Below are 17062 nucleotides of genomic sequence, written 5' to 3'. Positions count from 1 at the left end.
GTTTAACCATCGTAGCTTTGTCTGGAGTCGTGTTAGATAAATAATTTTATTGCAGGGTAATTATATTATTAGCATACGTATACGTTTATATAATATATATCAACGTTTTCATGGTCTCTGTTGGGACAGCCGTGACGTACAACTACAAAGCCCTTGCCCAAAGACCTTTGCATTGCCGGGCCTTTGTTGTTGGTAGGCTTATGTTTGATACCATATAGTATTGTAACTGTCATTCATATTTTTTGGAAATAGCAGAAACACAAGTATTCTACTTTATCAATGTATAAGTCGCAGTAAAGTAGTTAAATCAAAGAGTTAATTATGAGATCGAATATCGACATTTAATTAACTGTCTAGAGACTCTCTGATTTAACTACTTTACTGCGACATATATACTACCAAACAAAAAAAATATTTTTTGTATAACATCGGTCCTTAATATTCAGTCAAGTCAGTAAAATAACATAAAAGCACAAAACATGATAGGTATATTAACAAATGGCTAAAATTGTTTTGTGAATCCACTGATTATTGAAAATTATTTATGATTGTGTATTTAATTCACATCCAAAGAGCCTTCGGCAGAATTTAATATTAATTGTTAAATCAAACGAGGACTTCGATGTACGCTTCGAATATAAAATGCATTTGATAATAATTTGTTTTAATTCATCTGGAAAACATGATTTGTATTCCTATTCAATTGGGGCCACGTCCAGCATATATTTATTTTATACTAGCTGCCCCCGCGGACTGATCCGAATTAAAATTATTTTTTTACTCAGCCTACCTCACATGTATATATGGAACATTTTGCTGCACATATTGTAGGGCTGTTCGCGTTTGGTTTCAAGGTGTCTCCGTGCAAAATATTAAACTTTTTCTCTCGATATATACCATAGAATTCCTGGAATAAATTAAAAAAAGATGACGCGAATTGGTCTAGCCATTTCGAGTTATGTTCTTAGCAACGTAATTTGTGTATTAATTAAATCCTTACAATTAAAAACCTCCTTTCTGCACGAAAAAGTATAACTGCCAATACGTCAGTTATAAATATTTTTCATATAGGAATTACTAATAAATATAGGCTTACGTTTAATATGTTTAGTAAGAAGAAGAAAATAAAACACCACGATGTGGTTTACGATAATACTGAAAGAGATTCGATACCGAAGAGGGGATATTACTCTGAACTCGTCTCCAACATGACGAAAGAGGACCCTTCTAGAGAGGTCTACGCTAAAAAACGAATGAAATTAATGCTACAGGTACAACTTATTGGTTTCATATTACATGGTCATGCAATTACTGATGGCCATTCTTTAAACATTTATGCTAATTGGTTATATTTGCTACTCTTATAACATAGCCATCCCTGAAGTCTGAAGGCTGAAGGGTTGAAGTCATCCCTTCGAACCCTGTCTATTCACCAATGGATTTTTTGGTCCATACTTAATAAAATAAAGGAAAAAAACGGCGAGGATACCGTCACGGCTAAATAAAAGTATTATTTAATTATTTAACAAAATAAGCCATCGTTACAGATTACTCCAATGCGGTAACGCTTATATCGCATATACAACGATATATACACATAAAATATTTACAAAAAAAGACTATTTTTAGTTTTGGAACTGACAGGAAGCAGAGCTTTTGTCAGTTCACTCAACGGACAATTAAAAACGTTTAAACGATGGCATTCATAAATTATCTCCATACGTTGTCTCATGTATACACTTTTCGATAGGTAAGTTTTCGCTAAGGGTAAGAATAGTAACGGCGGTCGCCGCCTATCCATGAGATATCCTGAGACCCAGGAACTGGAGAATTTTCGAATTGTTTTCCTTAATCAAAGCCTTTAAAAAATAATGAAGCAAACTGATAAAAAATCTGATTCTTTATTTTTTATTCAGGCTAAAACAGATAAGCTAGCGCCGATGTTAGTATCATTGCCAAAACCACAGAAGCCCAAACTTCTCCTACCTCCAGGTCGGTGGACTACGTATAGAGAAGATGAGAGCATTGTAAGTATTATCCAGCTGGATATATTCTAGCTAGCGTATGCTGTATAGTTTCAAAAGTACTTTATTTTATATGTTTAAAAACGCTTCTTTATTCACCTTATAGCAATTTCCGTTTGAAACTTTCGTCCCAAAACTACAGTTCCTCAGTGTAGTGCTGCCAAAAGAAATGCCTAGATTGGTTAAGATTGAGCGACTCCGAAGAAAGTTTCTCGCCGCCAATATTAAGGTATACAATCATGTTTAAAAGGTCAAATGATTGATTGATGATTTCGGCGTCAGTTATTTTAGTCGAATTGTATATTATTCAAAAATAGTCTGATTTAAACCACAATCAAACATTATATTCGTCGTTTTGTTTACACTAATGACACACAATATGTATCATAGAGGTAGAATATATGATGCGGAAGTCTTGGTGAGACTGGGGCTGCGATAATCACTCGGCGTGGTAAGCGTTCGCAATTGCTTACAGTGCCTCGAGCGCGTACAAATTTACACAATGTACGGATATACATTATACATGTTTCGGTTTTATGTTTTCTATTATATTAGTATATAGTAGTTAATGTAAAATTAGGAAATAAATAATAAATGTTATTTTTAGAAAATGCTTAGAGAGCTAGGTGTCCAGCCATATTGGTTATTACCACCATCAGAATATCCCATCTCAGAACAAGAGTACTACGGCCTTTATAGCCCATACCCTAAACTCGACCTGGAAATATTCGACAACACGGATTATGACTGCAGGTAAACAGCATTAGCAAACATGACGTCATCTTTTGAACGTGTAAGTTTTGTATGATTATAGAAATGCTTGATAATCTAATAAGGAAGGATTTGTCATCTCAATTAAACACACAATTATTAATATGACCGCATAGAATTATTAATATCAAGCGTATTGCAATGACTGTATTTTTTTGGCTAATTAGCTAAAGAGGAAAAAATGGCTTTGCCCGCGATTTCATTTCTTGGAATTTATAAATTATACTCAATAGGACTCTTCTGGGTATCCTTTTCGTACGAATGTTAATTGACCTTTAAAACAACGTTAACAGCAAGTGTAGGTTATACTTAGCCTATCTACCAATTTATACGTATATTAAATAATAGGAAATATGCTTATTATTTATACATAAATACTCAATTAGTACTTAGACTAGACTGTAGTAGACTTTTTAATGTCCTGGAAATTTTATTTATTTTATTCAATTGAAATAAACAATTCTAATTTATAAATTTACACTTTTATTCCCTTTTATGAGAGTTAAGTCATTTGTAGAATACCTGAAGAATGGTTAAGTCTGGGCCTGATTGAGGGAGAGCAGTACCCATGTCCAGGTTTGGCGTTTCTCCCAAAGGAAGATGGAAAGTCGAGCAAAAGCGGGGATATTTTCCAAATGCTAAATAATTTGTATGACGTAAGAAGTTGAACTTTTACGTTTTAGTAGTTTCTCAATAGATTGAAAATATATATATATATATATATATATATATATATATATATATATATATATTATTCACATGATTCTTTGTATGAAGATTTCTATGAAACCGTTTAACCAATTTCTATTTATAAATCCTCTTCTACTAGAAAGCTACAATATTAACATTGTGAAAAACGTTGTACAATGTTGTATTGTATTTTGTTAACATATCTTTTACACATTAAAAAACATTTCTTAAACGGATTGAAGCTATGTATTGTTATTATAAACTTATAATGATTTAGCTTAGCTATATAGCTTATATAGCTTCAATCCGTTTAAAAAGTGTTTTCTTATTGTTGTACAATTTTAATAGATTTATATAACGAAGTTATAAAGTCTTCCTTTAAAGTTTTCTTCGAATAAAAAAAAATTAAAAAGTACAAATTTACTTTTGTTGCAGTGGATAAATGTAGCTGCTTTCAGTTATAACAAGGAAACAGTTACGTGGGAGGTTATGGCTTTGGATGGCACGCAGCGACGCTTCAAGTAATTTTAATTTATGTTATTAAACGAGAAACATTTAAAATAAAACGAGAACAAGTCCTCTTCTCGTTTGACTGAGTGACATATATTAAGTGTAGTCGTTCCTTTTACCGTGTATATGCAACAAACTCGCCTTTTAAAGAAGCTTTTTAATTCTCGCAGTATACCTCGCATACGTTTGATGTTCAAAGCGGACGATCCTGAGACTTTTGCTAGACGTGTCAAGTTTGCTGTGGACTTGCGTAACGAAGTTGAAAACAACTTGAGGTATCTTATTATGTAAAATTGTACATTGTAAGAATCATATCCTGTATGGCCTTTGTTTTTGAGAATTTAGAAACAAAATAAAACTGGGGGAATTACCAAACATCATGCTAGGTAGTTCAGGTTTATAAGTTCTATAACATTATGAAAAGATATAAACTTACATATCAATATCTCAAAAGAATCGATATGAGCATTGTGTAGTGGCTTCAGCGTGTGACTCTCATCCCTGAGACCATAGGATCGAACCCCGACTGTGCACCAATGGACTTACTTTCTATGTGCGCATATAACATTCGCTCGAACGATGAAGGAAAATATCGTCACGAAACCGACCTTAGACCCAAAAAGTCGACGGCGTGTGTCAGGCACAGGAGACTGATTAGATCTTGCTTATTTGATTGGCAAATGATCATGAAACAAATATAGAAATCTGAGGCGGTTGTAGCGTCACTATCTTATTATATTTTAATGGATCTGAAGAATAATAACTAATCTATTTAAAAGGAAACCGTCTAAAAGAAGTTAATTTAAGCTTTTTTGTGTAAGGTTCTACCTATATCTTGACTGTTTATTATTGGATGGTTTGCCGAGTATGCCACTGCACTACATGCCTGAGATCGTCAAAATGGTTAAGATTCACCGCCAGGCTGTCGAAGTTGATGAAGATCACTTAAAGGCTTTGAGACATGAGGTAAAAAAACTATGCTCCCAAGCGTCATATTATTGCTTGCTACAATACAATAATTACAAAGACTGCGTTAAACTATTAGACTGGATTTAGGGGTCCCTATCCGAAATATTGTTTATCTAATCATAACAAATGTGGGAGTTTTCCCGACTATAAGGAAACAAAAATTAAGTAATTTAATATACTATAAGACAAAAAAGGCTTAAAAATTACCATGAGAAGTTTATAAAAACTATTACCTGTTGCAGGGTTATCTTTTACACAGGAAAGCTGAAGGTAAAATGAAAATGATTTACATGATAAAGAAGTATCCCGACTTATACAACTTTCTGAAACCGCCTAGCAAGGAATATGAGGCGCCCGTACCTGAATATGGTAAGTTGTTGACACTTAACTAGTTCAAAAAGTAATTTTGTTATGATGATGATACATAATGAGAAAAAGATTATACATTGACGCTCGCACTTCCTTCGCTTTCACCACCTATGATTGAATATGACAATGTTACTTTTAGATAAGAATTTTAAATACTCAAGAATTTTAGCCTTTACTAAATCCATTAGGATTTTATTGAATTTTTATACGTAATAAAAGGTCGATATCCGTGCGTAATGGAAGACTTTCGGGGCCGCATGAAGTTCAATCAATGGAGCTCACTCTACGTACTGACTGAATCGGTGTCCTGCATACACCTCGTTGTCGATGAGTGCCTCAAGGTATGTTTATATTTATTATAATATTCATGAGAATCGGTCTTTCGCCATGTTGTAAGACTTTATTAGATATACCAGGGTTCAAAACGGTCTTTGACGTTTTATACTGGAACCAGCGTTGTATGTTACACTATTTCATCATATATAGTTATAATAAATAATAAATTCTTTATGCATGACAAATAGGTTGTGATAAAAATCAACTATCGCTAGTGTTGTGTGTAACTAAATAACAATTAGATAGTGGAAAATCGTACGAGTTTGAAACCGTTTTTTTGTTAAAAAAAAGTAAAGCCTCCCTAACCTAACCTACAAAAAAAGTAGGTTTAGTAATGTAGTTGTGTGTGTGGGCGCGCATGTATTTAGAGTGTAGCTGAAAGTTGTTATATTCGTGCGCTAAATCTATGTTTTTTATATACATATATGAAGTTAGAAGATTATTTATTTAAAATGAACGCTTTATACTTGATGCTCACTTGCGTGGATCCCTGAGTTACTTGTATCCATATTTATCTTTGTGATTGTTTTTATAAACTAGTTACATGTATTGAGATGAAATGCCGTACGTAATAATGCCGTCATTTAATATAATGATAAGTATACAAATTCATTGAATAATAAAGTGTGCGTTATAGGTTTTTTTAAATAATAATACTGTCTAGTCCCTTCCATTGTGTCGAGGGACTTTTTTCTATCTCTTACATGCTCACTAAAAATATACATAAAATTACTCATTCGTGTTACGCGTCTCGCGAGATACGCCCCGGCTGCATCGGTAATATTATTATTTACAATATTCATGGGTGAGCTGGGGCGCAATTGCTTGCGAGACCCGGTCTAACATTTTAGTTTGTCTCCTTTACATATTAAATATTTTTTTGCTAATTAGGTTGAAGCAATGCTGTTTTACACTTCAAACTACGGCCGCAATGCTAGTCTTGGAGAGTTCGATGCCGCGCAGCAACATTGCACTTCTATGGTGAGAATATATGAATGGTTAAACAATCGTTGTAGGTCATCAAATAACTTATCAGGATGTAAGAAAAACATTACTTTCTTTTAGAGAGAAGTTGTTTCAATATATGTATATCTCGCAGCAAACTATTCTATCCAATTTAGTTTTATTATCTGCCAGCTACTTTATACTGTCAATAAAGTGTTGGGAAACAACAAATGTGATGATGTTTCCTAAAGTTTAATGAACAATAGTATGGAAGTTTGTAGTGCCTGTACGAAAGCCCGCAGTATTAGCTAGCCAGTTTATTAAGTGTTGTGACACTACGTCTGAATATAATTCAGGACGCTAGTAAAACGGCGCTGTTTAGTAAAGAGGCTAGGCTATTGACTGAACGGCTAATAAAGCTAGTTGGCTGCGACATATATAATATTTATGGTTTAAAACAATCTTAATAGGTCATCCAATCACTTATCAGGCTATAATAAAAAACATTATGTACTTTATAGGGAAATTGCTTCATCATATAAAATAAAGCCGGTATCTATAAAAGTGTACATGTATAGAACCAAAGATAATTAAAGTATATATTTAAGCTGCATAATACTACTAGCGAACCCGACAGATGTTGTCCTGCAATGCAAACGAAAAATAATTCAGACGGCTCAGACTGGGAATCGAACCCAGATCTTTTGATTACGTAAAGAGCTCTACTAGTTAGCTAGCTGTTTAGTTGCAGTATAGATAAATAACCTAGATACCGACTGCAGCGCCATCTGCCGGGCTGATTTGTGAATCTAAACCATCCAGGGTCACCGAAACGCATTAAAAAAATCATTCAAATCTGATTAGCCGTTAAAGAGGAGTTCAATGTCATACACACTTACAGTAGAATTATATATAGTAGATACAGTATACAATAGATAATTATGAGGGAGTCTAAACAATACAAGTTGAAATAATTGCTTCTAATTACAGATGCTAAAATATTTACACATTACGTGGTTGAACGCTACAGCACACGCAATTAGAATGTCCTTTAGAGATGTCGGAAAAGGGTAATTTTTGTTTTATTATTTAATTTTAATAAGTAAGGAAATTCATTCAATTCTCAATGCTGAGTGTTCGGATCGTGTCTATGTATCTATCCATATCTCCATAAGTGCACGTGTAGTGAAGAAATGTATAAGGCGTTGGCTGATCACTTACTTGTCTATAAAAACATAAAAAATAAAATAAATTAGTGGCGCTACAACTTCATAGATCTGGGCCTCAGAATTGTGTATGTAAGTTTCATGATCATTTGTTTTTGTAGTAGACAAGGAGGTGAACAACCTTCTGTGCCTCACATACACCGTCGACTTTTTGGTTAATACATGCCGGTTTCCTCCCCATACAAATGTTTCCCTTCACCGTACGGGCGAATATTAGCGCACAAAGACAAAAAGTCCATTGGAGCATAGCCGGGGAACAAACTTACGACCTCGGAAGTACTGCTCTGTAGTGCTCACACAATAATAATAATAAAAATTACTTTGCCTCAAAAACATTACAAAATGTTTAACATTTAACATACAATAGGCGACGTTGAGATGAGAGTTGAGTAACTGTTGAGAGACACTATTCATTTTGGTTAACCTTATACATAATATACTTCTATGAGCGCTAGCGTTTAAACTAGGTCTAGCCTGTATCTTAAGTCCTTCCTATCCTTCCAGTGTCATTAAGAAATTGGTTAAATTGTTTGTCATTAGATGTATATTCATTTAACAGCATTTATTGCTGTATAAATCGAAAGCAATCCAAAACCGCGCGTGGAGTTAAGTAAAAAATGAAAATAATGTGATTATATCCATTAAAATAGTTTCATTAAATGTGAATTGTTGGTCTGTGTGACTCTCTTCCCTGAGGACGTAGGTTCGATCCTCGGCTTTCCAATGGGTTTTCTTTCTATGTGCACATTTAAAATTCCCTCGAACGGTAAAGGATAACATCGTGAGAAACCGGCTTCCCTTAGGCCCAAAAAGATGATGACGTGTGTCAGACACAGAAGGCTACCTACTTGCCAATAAGATTGACAAATGATCATGAAATCTATTGCAGAACCGAAATATAAAGGTTGTGGCGCTGATATATGTACTGATATTTTTTTTTATATTTTTTACTCGTGTTATCTAAATTAATGAAACAGATGCAAAAGTCCCTTAATGGGTTGTATCGCCACTGTATTATTTGTCATCGTTTCTATACTTTCTAGGTGGTTTAATATTTATGAGAAAAAGTGGGAATTCTATGGAATAAGCAAACTGTGTCGCTTTATGCAACTAGTAAGAGTTCGTATGCAAGTGAGTATTTTATTATTCATGTCATGACACCGGCTGAGTGTAACCTCCATAGCCAAACAGTTTTCTGTATTCATAACTCTTCGCAGTTATTTTTAATAAGCTTCATATGCCCATATATGTTTGACAGATCTTTTAATATATTTTAAACTAACCAAATATATCAATAATAATTACATATTCTGTAATTGTATAACGAATTTCTACCATATTTCCTATTAGCATTATTTCATATTTAATGTACAAATGTATTTCTGTCGTATCAATACAATGAGACATTATGCCTGTTAATTTTGACCACGGTCGATCGTTCTATAGAATATATTAAGCAATTTGAACGCCATTATAAATAGACAGTATGTATTAATATAATTTATTTTTACTTATTTTATTTATTAATTAAAATATAAATAACAATTACGTCGTAACCTAAAACGATCGTTAATATCTCTGGCGATAACGCTAGCCAATCACACTGCCGCTTGGACTTGTCATTTTATTATTTATATATGATTTCCGGTGATTAACACCATGAAGGCGAATTTATAATAACTGCATAGAGCTCAGAGCACGTAAAATTGAATGGAAATCTCGTCATGTCGAAAAAGATTGTAAAGTCTCGGTGTATATAGGATATATAATAATTTATAGCTGTAAGTAAATTCACCAAGTGTTTGTTTACTTTCATCGTTACATATAGGTAAAATCTTAAAATAGATGTTGTATGTATATAGGTAAAATCTTTAAGCAATTAGACTATATGGCCTCTTCATTCCCGGTCAGCCCTGGTCCTAGGTCTGGAAACCATGATTATTTATTCTTAGTACCTATGCTTAATCACAGGACTTCAAACAGATGAACGGATGTGTTCTTAATAATTAGTTAATTTATATTAGCTTTATATTACTTTAACGGGATACTTTTCTTTACTAAAATCCCAGAGGCTCTTTTGTCTCTGCCTCTTAGTAAAAAGGCTTACTACAAAGTTAGTGATTATCTAATTGATAAAAAGGGCTGGGACTAGTGCTAGACAGGCCACTTCTTGACTTGACTACTACTTACGATGATTTGCTATTTTAAAAGAGTACCAAGAGTTTTTTAAGCCGGCATTTTCTCTAGGCCTTCTGTCTTCTTTGACGATGAGTAGGGATGTCTGCGTTACAAATTTAATGACATGGAATAAGTGATACCTGTATCTTATATTCCATAATAAATATATATATATATATATATATATATATATATTTTTTTTAATTCTAGAAACTATAATTTCAGTACGCACTCCGATACAGTATCGAACAATCAATGGCGATGTATGTAGCTATGTGTGAGACCCCGTGTGTTTGTACATACTGGTGTGAAGATGACTACGAGTGGGACCCTTCAGACCTCATTAACACCCCCTTCCGCTCGCCAACGGCCACGCTCTTCTACTTTCACTTGATGATGTCTGAAGACGGCCCCTATTATACCACAGCGCCGGAACAGTTCGAGGTATTTTGTGAATTTTAGCATTATCAAAACGTTGAACTAAATTATGCATATATTCTACGGTAGCATACCTTATTAGGCAGAATATGCGAACTTACTATTGTACCACCTTTTTGTACCATATTCTTGCAATAAATAATAATTATTATTATTTTAGGGTAGCACTTTTGAATGTTCTTAATGACCTAACTAGAGAATATATAATATTAAAACTATCACAACTGCTTACACAACTTATTTAATGATATTCTTTTGAAGTCCTTTTTTATACATTTTTGCAAGGTGTAAAAACTAAAATTTATTACATACAGTATATTACGCCTTAACTAAGTTGTTTTAAATATATGATTCTTAACTTTGGCTCCCCTTCGTGATCTAGCAAATTACAACGTCCTACGTTATTAGGTAGGTTAGTAAGATAGTCATATCTAATAATTGAAATTGACGCCCTTCCTGTTGACGGATTAATTTGTAATTTGGTACACACCTATAGTTTTTATGACAATATATACGTCATTTTAACATTCAGTATCATTGTACGTCCAAGATGGCCGCTATGACGATGACGCGACATGAAATAAGGATAATTTAAATTTAGCTAATAATATACCAACAGACACAGGATTACCAACAGAAATATTTGTAGAAGCAAATGGCATTGCAGCGGTCCAATATTGACGTAGCGAATGCATTGGTAAACGGCGCTATCGGCTACATTGTAAAAAAAACTTGGTCGAACGAAATATATAAACACATCGTTCGCCCTAAAGCCATACAGTTTCCAACAAAGTTTAACGGGACGGTAACGGATCTGATGGACCAAATCTATAATAAACGCGTTAATATTTATTATATTCAGGAAGGGTTTTTAATTGTAAATACATTGTTTAACGTCCGCGGAAAATGCGATAGGGAACGTTAAGATTTATTATTAACGTTAACTGTGAAACAATTTTTTGGAAAAAGTGATGTAGGTAGATATTAATTACGCATGATCATTCTCACCAAATCAGGCACAATCTATTATTAAATAGGTAAATACGAAATACGGGATACGAAATACGGATAATAGATTTATAAATACATATAATATTTTAAAAAATCTATATAAAATTTGTCTTTATAGAGGTAAGAAAGTACCCACCGGCAATTTAACTTAACGAAATACGTTAAAGAAGATACGATGCTTCCTTCCCTCGGTGAAATAATATTATTTGAAATAAGGAAGCATATGCTTGAGTGACACCGATTTAGCGCGAACAAAAACTAAATACTTTAAACGACTTTATTCTTTTGTCTGATTAATGAGGAGAGTGATGTAATGACTGGTTCCTACCCATTTTTATAAAACATTTCGTACATAGTATATTTCATTCTTAATTTCGTTAAACTTGAAAACATATACTTATTTTTTTAATTGTGATATTGTGAAACTGATTTTAAAAAATCAAGATGACTTAAAGGAATAGCTAGATTTTCTATTTCCTTGCATTTATTCTACTAAGGACTAACAGCAACCTAATTGTAGTATGCCTATATCAAGGAACTTCAGAGACAATGGTTTTATTCAGATCGTGATACAGAGACTGTTTAGAGAGATGCTGTACCGGTGCCACTTTATACCCCAAGTCCATCCCATGATCATGACGGGACTGGTTTTTGATAAAGAACTATTCCTTACGTCTATTGGTAAAAAAACTTTATTAGTTATTACATTAATTTCCATTAAAATAACATCAGGCATTTAAATATATTTATTGTTTTATGTAGAACAGGGCAAACGGCCTGGAGGCTCATCTGATGTTAGATGGCCTCCCGCCTCGCGAGTGCGTTGTCGGCCTTTTAGGAATTGGAACGCTCTTATTTTGAAGGACCTTAAGTTGGCTCGGAAATACATCTTATTAAAAATGGTTCCACAGAGTGCGCGTAGTAGATAAATAGAACGTGTTTAGACAGCTTAGTCATACATAAGTTTCTTACAGGCAACGAAGAAAAAACCTCATTCCTATATTTTTAAGTAATGTGCATTAAACATAAATTTACTAAGTAGAGACCTGTCACTGATGGGTCTGATAATTAAAACTTGACCCATAATTTAAACTTAAACATAAACTGTCCTATTCAGTCATTTAAATTTTATAATCCACAATACAATGTTGACTAAAGTCATAGTTTGTTTGTAATTATATTGTGTTTATATAGTATAAACACACCATTACTACTAAGATTAAGAATTATATAACAAGCCCTAGTAACATACATAACTAACGTATTAAAAAAGCCATTGAAAATACAAAAAAACACCAATTTTTTTATTCATTTACTATCTTCAATATACCACCTAATTAATGTTCAGACAGTGCTGAGCCAAAGCTGCTGCCAAAAAGCTGAAAAAAATGTCCATAAACGAATGTAAAAGACATTATTTTCATATTCCCGGGCTTGAAAATTTGTATGTTCACAGGTCTTATGGAACCAAATGTCGTTGAATATAGAGAGAGATTGCTGAAGGCTTATCGCAAAGCAATCATTCCATTAAAAGCCTACATGAGACAGTATGAGTGTTACCGGGATATTTTTGTGCTTGACATTGAGGAATATATCGAGTAAGTATAAAAAAATCGTTCGTATCACCTCATCGTCCTTCGTTCCACAACTGAACAATCTTAAGGCAGATTTTGCCTCACCACCACTATGTGGAACCAGGTGCCCACTGAAGTATTTCCAAACCAATTTCTTAGGGTCCTTCAAGAAAAGGGCGCACCGATTCTTAAAAGGCCGGCAACGCACTTGCGAGCTTTGGCAATGTCCATAGGCTCACTTAACATAATGTGAGCATCCTGCTTGTTTGCCTCCTATTACATAAAAAAGTATTCGAATATATTGCAATCACTTTTGCAAATATTAAATTCTAGAGTATACACACAAAGCGCAATTAAAACGTTTGAAAGTCTTTTGTGTCTAAAATCTACACTTAATTATCAGGAACATGTTACAGAGAATGACCAATAAACTGGACTTAATGTCTAGATGGGTAAGAGGGCGATAGCCCAGTGAGTCTCGATGGCGGTGCTTCTTATCACTCCAAGTCTTTTTGGCTCTCTTTGTCTCATCTGCAACTGTACGATGTCACGATACTGTTTGCTTGGGACTTAGAACGACCACGCTTCTGCTTACCTTGCGGGTTCCAATCAAGCGCCTGTTAGGGGATTTAACTGTTTAATTGGAATATCTTCGGAGTGTTAGGCCTATCCATTTCCACTTGCGTCGCTTGATATAAGCTGGCTAATAGGGATTTTTTTGGCAGAGCACCTAAAATCGTAGGCCAGTAGATACCCAGAATACGGCAAAAATATCGGTTGACGAAGACGAGTCTGTGGAATAAACTGACAAGAATTTAAATATAGACATGGAAAGAGTAATGCTAAATATGTGCATCCCAGTATACACTTGTGACAATTCTATAATTGTTACTGTATTATTTCTATTATCACGTTCTAGAACCTTCCGTGAAGAAAAACACTCAGCCTCCGAGACTCGAGAGGAAGTACAAATGCATGTTGATGCTAAGCAGGATTTGATATGGCGACTGCCCCAGTATATCAATATTGGGCCGTTTGCTATCAATGTTGATACACTTAAGGTAATTTTACTCATAATTCTTTGTAAATAAATCAGTGGCACTACAACCTTTTTAGGTCTGGGTATCAGATTTCTCTATCTGTTTCATGATTATTTTTTGAATCTAATAGGACAAGGACGTGATCGCCAGTGGTCAAATTTATACACGTGTATTTTGAAGGTTGAACTAACTAAAAATCATTAATTTAACACTAGTAGCGCCATCTATGTGTCAGCCTACGAACTTTTAAGTTTGGTACGGTTGATAAAATCATAATATTTGGTTCATGGCCATTTAAAAAAATGCTCAAGCACATAAATTGTGTAGTAAATAATTTATTTTCAAGCATAGATATGGTATGGTATGATTCAAAAATATTATGGTGGTTCATTCTTCAGTTCGCATATTCTGCCACACATAATAGCGTGCAAATTTGTCTTAAAAGGTAGAATTTTACATAAAAGTTATATATGTACTTTGAGTCATTATAGCAAATTTTTGTATTTTTTTATCACAGTATTAAAATACATATATTATAACATTAACAAATAACTATAATGTTTCACTCAAATTATCATTAATAGAATCTAAATTTAGATCTTTTTTTTATATCGGCGTTCATAAGTGTACATTGCGTTCATTACACAAAATTTGATTTAATTCAAAAGATAAAGGTTACGTTCATATCTTTTCAGCAAATACTAGTAACAAAACGCGGAGACATAATAAAAGCCTTACTGACAATGTGGGCTGAAGAGGTGCGTACTGTTGTGGAAGACGTGATCCAAGCTTATAAGAGCATCATGAGGAAGCTTGGTGAAAAGCCAAATACGATAGAACACGTGTTTGAGATCAGGGAATGGATGGAATCTATACCTTTCGCTTTGAAGACCCAGGAGGATATTATGAAAAAAGTTCATACGGTACGGTATATTAAATTTAAGTTAAAACTTCATTAACACATATAAATGCAAATTTATTACATAATTTACATATCGACGTTTAAAGTGCTTTACACCACAATCTTGGTCAGCAAGTCTCGCACGAACGACTATATTAAATTATTTATTTTTTAAAGTTCACTACAGTATATGTTACACGCTATATTTACTATAATATTATATGTGAAAAAATATAAACAATAAAAATACAATAAAAACATTACACTGTTTTAGATTTTACTTGTAATTTTTTGCTTATTATTAGGAAAAAATACTAGCAAAACTGTGGATAAGGTGTCAGATAGGCACTTAATAATGTTTTTTTTTAATTGAGCAGCCCACTCTCGAATATTTTAGCTAATAAGTGTTTATTCTATAATATTCGAATATAGTTATATTCAAATACTATACTCGCCAAAACCAATGATAACAGCCACTCAATTTTCATTAATCCAGATAGGTTTCGTTCCAGTCCCTGGTTCGAATTATGAATCAATCTAATGAGTTTCTCATACGAAAAATATCCCTAGTAGTGGTATGTTAAGTATGCTGTGTTTGAGTCCGTACTTCTAATTAACACCGAATGAGTTGAGTATGAGTTATTAAATAGACACTTGTTCAATATTATAACTTCAGTCGCAATGGAGACTTGTTACACATAACCAGTCGCCATTGACGATGACAGTAGTACAGAGACAAGTCCACTTTAGGAGTTTGAAATTAGTGGTTACTCAACATCAGTCTCACGACCTACATACAATGAATTTAAAAGTTATGATATATGTGCACTAAATTTTTAGGATTACGAGGTATTGGACACGTTTTTTACCCCGCTGGAAAATGATGATTTTAAAGCTCTATGGGAAGCTATTGGGTGGCCTCTGAATATTAATAAACAAGTAAATGATGTTTAAATATATTATAACTAGTCAATGTGCGCACATAAATTGCGGCATTTATATAGAATTTGGAAGGATGAAAAGTACTTTGTCTTTAATAATTAATTACTAAACCTAAAATAGCTGAATGTCAGACAATTGAAAAGAGTAGCAGAAGTTTCCTGCCAGTTCCTATTGTCCAATCTACGCCCTTGATTTGAGAATTGCCATTAAACGAACCTTTTTGAAGATTTCTACTGAATTTGCATGGACTTAATATTAATAAATTTACCCAATATTTTAATAAATGGGAAAGTAATTGACCTACTTCTGGTTTACATGTGACCTAATCCCTAGGTAGTAGCAACTACAGATTTCTTAGAAGAAGAACAGGAAAAATTCTGGAAACTTCATCAGCAGGACGAACAGACTTTGTCAGACAAAATAGACATGTTCACTTCGCAATGTATGGCCCTCACCTTACAGAATGACTTTACCAGGGTTAGTGTATACACATTAATTCTACACAGTCATTTTTAGATAGCCTAAAATAAAAATGGCGGATAGTTGTTTGAACAATATCTACCCTTGTGCAGGTATTCTGTTACCAACCTCGCCGTTTTCCTAATCAAAGGCATTGAAGGCATTTTAATATCCGTAGCGCTAATGAGTTAGTCACGGCGGTGATTTTTAATAATATATATTTCTAAACAGAAGTAATGTCGCTCGCAAAAATAATGTATACCTAATGTTGTTGGGATAGGTTCATGAAATAGCAAATGACATCAAGAAAGCATGGAAGGGGATGAAAGATTCCCAGGAATGGGGCAGGGTTTTGAACCAGAGGCAAAAATTGTTTGGACAGCCGGTTGTTCCGTTTTCAGATCTCAACCGTTTGGTGAAGGAATTTGAGCCTTATCGAAACTTGTGGGTCACTGCTTCTGGTAAGAAATGTTAAAATTATTATTATAAGAGTTTATATACCATTTTGTACAAGTTGATATGTTGATACTAATTCTACTCATATCAAAATAAGGCACGGTTTGTATGAATGTTATTAAAGTTGGGAAAATATAGTGGCGTGATCACCTAATTGCTTAGAAAGATATATGACCCGATAAACCGAAAGCACAGTAAATAGTATTTACGAGACTGACGTAAG

The 17062-nt window shown here is 33.7% G+C and overlaps 1 protein-coding gene across 1 annotated transcript in view; it reads left to right on the top strand.

The window, feature by feature from the left end:
- Positions 1-1103: 1103 nt before the first annotated feature.
- LOC123712636 (dynein axonemal heavy chain 1-like) overlaps positions 1104-17062 on the top strand; it is a 48640-nt gene continuing 32681 nt past the window's right edge. The window contains exons 1-21 of the mRNA XM_045665861.1: positions 1104-1271; positions 1917-2027; positions 2131-2253; positions 2632-2777; positions 3313-3451; positions 3921-4006; positions 4166-4270; positions 4817-4961; positions 5207-5333; positions 5553-5674; positions 6561-6650; positions 7605-7684; positions 8884-8971; positions 10244-10462; positions 12031-12148; positions 12924-13065; positions 13961-14102; positions 14777-15004; positions 15823-15921; positions 16258-16401; positions 16664-16844. Coding sequence (XP_045521817.1) covers positions 1104-1271; positions 1917-2027; positions 2131-2253; positions 2632-2777; positions 3313-3451; positions 3921-4006; positions 4166-4270; positions 4817-4961; positions 5207-5333; positions 5553-5674; positions 6561-6650; positions 7605-7684; positions 8884-8971; positions 10244-10462; positions 12031-12148; positions 12924-13065; positions 13961-14102; positions 14777-15004; positions 15823-15921; positions 16258-16401; positions 16664-16844 — 2803 coding nt within the window. The remainder of the gene's footprint in view (positions 1272-1916; positions 2028-2130; positions 2254-2631; positions 2778-3312; positions 3452-3920; positions 4007-4165; positions 4271-4816; positions 4962-5206; positions 5334-5552; positions 5675-6560; positions 6651-7604; positions 7685-8883; positions 8972-10243; positions 10463-12030; positions 12149-12923; positions 13066-13960; positions 14103-14776; positions 15005-15822; positions 15922-16257; positions 16402-16663; positions 16845-17062) is intronic.

The sequence above is a fragment of the Pieris brassicae genome, chromosome 7 (genome assembly GCF_905147105.1).
Source record: "Pieris brassicae chromosome 7, ilPieBrab1.1, whole genome shotgun sequence".
In the NCBI taxonomy this organism is placed as follows: domain Eukaryota; kingdom Metazoa; phylum Arthropoda; class Insecta; order Lepidoptera; family Pieridae; genus Pieris; species Pieris brassicae.
The sequence above is the reverse complement of the archived record's forward strand: the minus strand, read 5'-3'. Positions and strand labels throughout refer to the sequence as shown.